General features: G+C 38.2%; 1 protein-coding gene across 1 annotated transcript; it reads right to left on the minus strand.

Annotated features, from left to right (window-relative positions):
- Positions 1-2,329: 2,329 nt before the first annotated feature.
- Positions 2,330-5,816, minus strand: IFNG (interferon gamma). Its single transcript, XM_039704068.1, has 4 exons — positions 5,647-5,816; positions 3,662-3,730; positions 3,146-3,325; positions 2,330-2,491 (listed from the first exon to the last, which is right to left on the minus strand). The coding sequence occupies exons 1-4, from the start codon at positions 5,767-5,769 to the stop codon at positions 2,366-2,368; spliced, it is 498 nt and encodes a 165-aa protein (XP_039560002.1). The 5' UTR covers positions 5,770-5,816; the 3' UTR covers positions 2,330-2,365.
- Positions 5,817-6,023: the final 207 nt, after the last annotated feature.

Genomic DNA, 6,023 nt, shown 5'->3' on the forward strand with positions numbered 1-6,023 from the left:
GACTGCAAAGCACAGGGTTGGGTACACACAGCTGAAGCAAGTTGGATTGGAAAGTTATTTCTTCTGGAAAGGATACAATTACCTTAATTTTGTTACCATGGAACCATACAGCAGGGTGTAGAAGGACTGTAGATTTTTCAGTTTATAGCCTAATAAAGTAGTTTCTAACCAGTCTTGGCTTTGAATTCAAGAAATAGGGTGTTAATTCACTCAGGAATAGTGGGGAAACACACTGTCTCCCTGCCAATGACTAAGGAAACTTTAACCCTTCTGTTAGGTTTTTAATTTCTCCTTCTCTTCTCTTCTCTTCTCTTCTCTTCTCTTCTCTTCTCTTCTCTTCTCCTTTCTTTTCTTTAATTTCTTTTTCATTTTCTTCTTTTGCTTTGTCGTGTTTTATGGTTATGTTTTTTGGTGGGTTTTGTTGTTGTTGTTGTTGGGTTTTTTTTGTTTTGGTTTTGGGTTTTGGGGTTTTTTTCAGTAGAACTTGCTGCACCTGGCTGTGTATCCCCAAAGGAGTGTTAGTCTCCTTTAACACCTCATGAGAGAGCATGGGCAAGGAAGGACACATTGTCTATGTTAAATGCTTACTGAGGCTTCCCATGCTTAGTCCTGGAACTGGAGCAATCCTACAGGAGAAATTTCACTTGCATTTCCCATGCATATGCATGTCTGTGATGAATATAAACAAGAACAGCTGTTTCCTTCAAAATCAGTTGGAGTCTCCAGGATCACAGTCACTTGTTATGGCTGTCAAATGTGGATGTGGATGAAGGTATCTTGAAGAGTGGGAGACAGCTGAACCCATGGGAGCAGGAATGACTGCAACAATTACAGCTGAACTTGTGGGACTTACTGCAACTAAACTTCGGGCGTGATGTGGTGGAATTTCTGGATTTTATGGATTCAGTCAGTGTTCAGGGAGTAGTCAGAAGCCCTATGCTGGCAGGAATGCAAAGAAAAATCTGCCCCATTCCCAGTCAGTCCAGCCAGTCTAGCGCCAGAGAATTTGCATGGTAGCGCCCTGTAGAAATTGCACAGATTGCACTGGGCTGGGAAAAGTCAGGTCAGTATGAGAAACTTATTGTTTAGATTTCTTTGAATGGTTAGATAACTGAGAACCTGAGAATTCAGAGAGCTGTGAGAGCTGCCCCAGGTGCCCCAGGCCTCCAGCTTACAGCAGCTGCAGAGAGCCCAGCAGACAGCCTGAGCTCAGCCTGGGCTCCGTCACTTCCACATGCAGAGAAATTTGAGACTGTTTTTATCTTAGATCAGAGTAGCAACAAATGTCAAATGATCACTGCCTTCCCACAAGAAAAATTATGTTTTCTCAAACAAATACAAGAAAAACTTGATAATTTTAGACTCTTCTACCATATTTCTTTAAAAACATGGAGGAAACGAAATATGTTCTATATATCTGGGCAGGACCAATATTTGTGAAAATATAGAATAAAATTAAAGTTTTACTTTTCACATAGGTGATGGTGAATAAACATGAAAACACACTTTTAAAATTTATCTATTATTTATTTAATATTCAATTTTTTTAAAATCTCTACTGAAAAATCCAAAGTTTTTAATAATATTCCAGTGCAAAAATGCAGTCTTTGAGATAAAAACTTCCATACTATTACCTCCAAATAAATTAAACAGACACATTTGAATGGTTCAGTACAAAAAAAAACAAAACAACAGAAGTTTTTAAAATCTGACAGTTTAAGTTAAATCAGTGCAATACAGTTAGTCACATTCTCCTGAGATATTAAGTAGACTGCCCTCCTGGTAACTTCAGTGCATAATAACAATAATAACAATAATAATAATAATAATAATGGTAACCAGCAATTAACCATTAGTCCTCTAGTTCAGAAATTTTCTTCAATATTTGCTTATTTTTAAGCATGTCTGCTTGCTTGGTTTGGATTTAGATATGTTTAGTAGTAAGCAGACATAAGTATGTTTTCCTGACTAGAGTAACTTCCCCATACTGGTGCTTGTATCTCCATGCCAAATAGATGAGACTGATCTCATAGCATCCCTCTCTCAAGACAGCACCAGGTGGAAAGCTGGGTACCATTATAAAGGAATTTCAAGATTTCCATATGGAACTGGGTAAACACTGCCTCATTCTCTGTTTTCAGGTCAACAACATATAACAAATAGACAGGATTTTAAGACAAAGTCATTTCTTATATAATATTAGGGCGTATAAATACTTTGATTAGTATTTCTTTATAAATAATTACTTAAGACTCTTAAATATTAATAAATAAATGTATAAAAATCAATAGAAAACTGACATTTAAAAAATCTTGTCCCAACAAGATTTGCACAGTAGCTCAGTACAGAAGATCCTAAGATGGCTTTAGCACTTGCACAGCCTCTGAAACTGGCTTCTTTTTCTTTTGTGAGAACTTGAGGTATCCCCCAGTTTTTGTAAGACGCTGAACAGCTCATTTACAGCCTTGCGCTGAACTTTCAAGTCACTCATCTGTAATAAGCAAGAAACAAATGGAACAAAAGTCATTCCAAGAGCTACAATTGTTTACTGACCACAACACATGGGCTACCCTGCTACCAGGGTAAAACAGAAGAACATCTGCAATTTTCAATTCCCTACTACCTAATTCCTGTATCAAAGAGCGACTGTGTCACAGGTTTTTTGTTTTCCACTTTCTGTGCTACTTTGCAGCCTGCCACAGACCAGCCACACTCTGAACCAGAGCTCCCCTGCAGTTAAAAGCAGCTGACTGCACTGGGACATTGTCTGCAGACCTCTGAGGAGGTCGAGGCCACTGGCATGAGCACCACGAGCCAAGTGCTCCCAGAGCCACGGAGCATTCCATAGCCAGGCACAACTTTCCCAACCAATTTCTATGCCACAAAGGGCTGTGTCAGTGGCAGCTCTGGTGTGACAGTGCTGCCAGCACCTCTGTGCCAGATTGCAGCAAGACTCAGAGCTACCCTACACTGTAGACCTGCAGCAGCCCCTGCAGCTGGAAATAAATATTTGGTTTTTCGGCATGAACTGAGCTACACAGGGATTGCCGTATACATTACTGAAGTGTTATTAGCTTAAATCACACTCAGATCACAACTAGAAAATATAATGCTACAAGCCTTGGAGGCAAAGGAAGAGCCTTACCTGAAGTTTTGTCAGGTCCTTGAGATCTTCTATCTTCTTTGAGCCATCAGAAAGGCTTTCCTTCAGAGTATGGAGCTCCTCAGATATGTTCCTGACATGAGCCTTTGACCTGTCAGTGTTTTCAAGCATTTTCAAGTACATGGAAATAATCTGACTCAGGATGATCCTCTTTTCATTTCTCTGTTGAAAAATACGATCAAAAAGAAAGGTCTGTGAGTGCCCACCAGCAGGGAAAGGAAGGAAGGAAGATAAAACACAGCATACAGGGGTTCTCTGCTGCTTGGAACAAGATGATAAAGAAGATGTTGCAACTCATCTCCTGGTCATGATTGTAACTCTGGGTCAGTTCACGATGCAGTATAAAGCTTTTTCTGGGGATTTTTGTCTCATTTCCAAGCTACCAAAGAGAGCCCTGCTCATGTTCATTCTACTGCAGCTAATTATGCTGGTTCTGGGAGCTGATTTGTACCAAAAAAAAGTGCCTGAGATGCTTCATCATATCTGGTTTTGACTCACCTCTGTCCAGCTTGACAGCCTGTCCGTAAAAATAGGTCCACCATCAGCTACATCAGAATGACTTGAGTTCTGCAAAAAAGAACAAACATCTATATTACATAAACAATATTTATCACAAGGCAAATTTTTGTTGTTTATTCAAAAGAGCATCAAAATTCAGATTTTTGCACATCTGGCAATCCCAATGCTTTCCCAATGCTTTCACTTTTCTAACCACCAAAATCTCATTGCTTGGCTGCTTGGTGTCAGAAATGGTATTAGTCCTCTTTTCAACATCTTCTCCTGCTACAACTCATCTGAATAGAGATGTTTAGCACATCTATTTTCCCAAATGCTCCCTGTAACTTTTGTTATTGACAGATGAAAATAAAAGCTCATAAGCACGGCAACTGGCTAGAAAATCATTAGGTCTGATCTTGGCAGGTTTTCTGGTAAGTCAAAGTCCAGCAGTTTGTAATCTGTGAGCCTAAATTCATACAGTCTCAGTGAAATCTCATATGGAACAAGAATGAGCTGTTTTTAGCAGGAAACTACAATTTGCAGAACTGGAGAATATCCCTGTAGCCCACCCTCAGGAATGGGGTTATGCAGGCTTAGTGGGCTACAGGGAGTTTAACCATCAGATGTTGGCAACAGGCTCTAGGAAAAAAACAGCAATAGAACTCTCCTACCAAGGAAAGACAAACTGCATCATTTCCTCTTCTGTGTGTCTTTTTTTTCCTTTTTGTATACAACACTGACTATTTCCTTCTCTTGTCTGCTCAGTAATTCAAACACAGAGAATGCAAAGAGAAAACTTGCAGTCTGACAGGAGCCTCCTAGGCTGATTTGCTCCCCATGCTGAGCACAATACCAAACAGATTTTTTCTACTTCTGAAAGGTGGGGAGTACCTGCTATGGAGCAAAGTTTTAATGTCAGTAAAAAAAGCTCACCATGGCTCAGGATTTCTTCCACAGGATTATATATATTCTATTAAGACTCTCCCTCGTCTATGCTAATCACAAATTTAAGACATAATGCCACTTTTACAGCCAGTTTCCTGCAAACACTGAAGTATCACACTAGTCTTTACCACTTCAGGGTGGTTCTCTGACTACTGAATTTCAACTGTCATTTGCACAGAATTATGACAAAATCATGGAAAAGTCAGAGCTGAAAATAGGAGCAGACTGTTTCAGTTGTTTCCTTGCATTTAGAGGGGAAAAATCCCAACAAAAATATATTGAAAATAAAAGCTGTTAGTTAAAAGTGACTCTATTGTAAATCTGCTGTCTCTGTGACTAATCCCTGCTGAAATCAGCTGTATACTACTTTAATGCCTCCCAGATGAATATTGGTGAATTAACATTACAGTTATCAAGTTACCAAAATTCTGTTTGACAGGAAAGAATATCGTGAAATTACATTCCCATGCCAGATCATAGACACACATGTGGAAGTAAAATGACTGGAGGATGCAAAAGAATAAGAGGTAGAAATCACCTTTGAGTAGCACATTGCTACAACTTAAAATAAGTAGCAAATGCATTTGTTAAAGCAAAAGTTCATCTCCAATTTTTTTATATTGCTAAGTAGTACTAAATCTCCCACTGACATTACTAACATAAAATTTAAAAGTCAGTGAATTGCATCTAGTCAGAACTGAATAAAGATTAACATATTCACCATAAATTGCATTAAGATTTCTTGTTCCAAAGTATTCCATGTAATCAAAGCTGAATTGAGCTAGAAGAAGCTATTGTGAAAGGAAGAACATCCCTAAAATAAATGCAAATTACTACAATAACTGAATCAAGTAAATGAAAGAACTTAGTAAAACAAAAAAATTATCCATATTCTTGTTTAAAAAGGTATGATCAAAAAATTATTTCCATGATTACCCTCTGTTGGTACATACTGAATATGTCAAGCAGTGCTCAGGTTTGGACTATATGTAAGGCATAAGCAGCAGGAGAAGAGAAATTAAGTAGAAGACTATACTTACAAAATCAGCTTTCAGTTTGTCTATATCATTTTGAAGTTGAAGAAGATTCAGTGTATTTTCAACATGTCCAAAAGAAATCATGATGACAGACAGAACAAATAAGCTATAGGTTTGGAAAGCCATTTTCTTTATGATGGTTTAGTTAAACTGCTCAGATTAGTTCTGGGAGAGGAGGTATAAGAGCAGAGAGCTTCAACTTCTAATAGTTAAATCTTCTATTAGAAGCAAGTAGATGACTGAACTTCATCATCCTGTCAGTGGTATTTATACCTGGTCTTGAATTTTTTTTTATTTCATCGTCATAGGCTGTGTATATTTAGACAAGATAGTGTTAGATAAGAACCCTTCATTTTTTGGCTAATCAAGGGAATCCCTCG

This window comes from Passer montanus, unplaced genomic scaffold (assembly GCF_014805655.1).
Source record: "Passer montanus isolate IOZ18808 unplaced genomic scaffold, ASM1480565v1 scaffold17, whole genome shotgun sequence".
Classification (NCBI taxonomy): Eukaryota; Metazoa; Chordata; class Aves; order Passeriformes; family Passeridae; genus Passer; species Passer montanus.

Coding starts and splice junctions, on each gene's coding strand:
- IFNG (XM_039704068.1), bottom strand. CDS start 5,769: ATGGCTTTCCAAACCTATAGCTTATTTGTTCTGTCTGTCATCATGATT. Junction 3,731..5,646: donor ACAAACTGAAAGCTGATTTT/GTAAGTATAGTC, acceptor TCTTTTTTGCAG/AACTCAAGTCATTCTGATGT. Junction 2,492..3,145: donor AGGACCTGACAAAACTTCAG/GTAAGGCTCTTC, acceptor TGCTTATTACAG/ATGAGTGACTTGAAAGTTCA.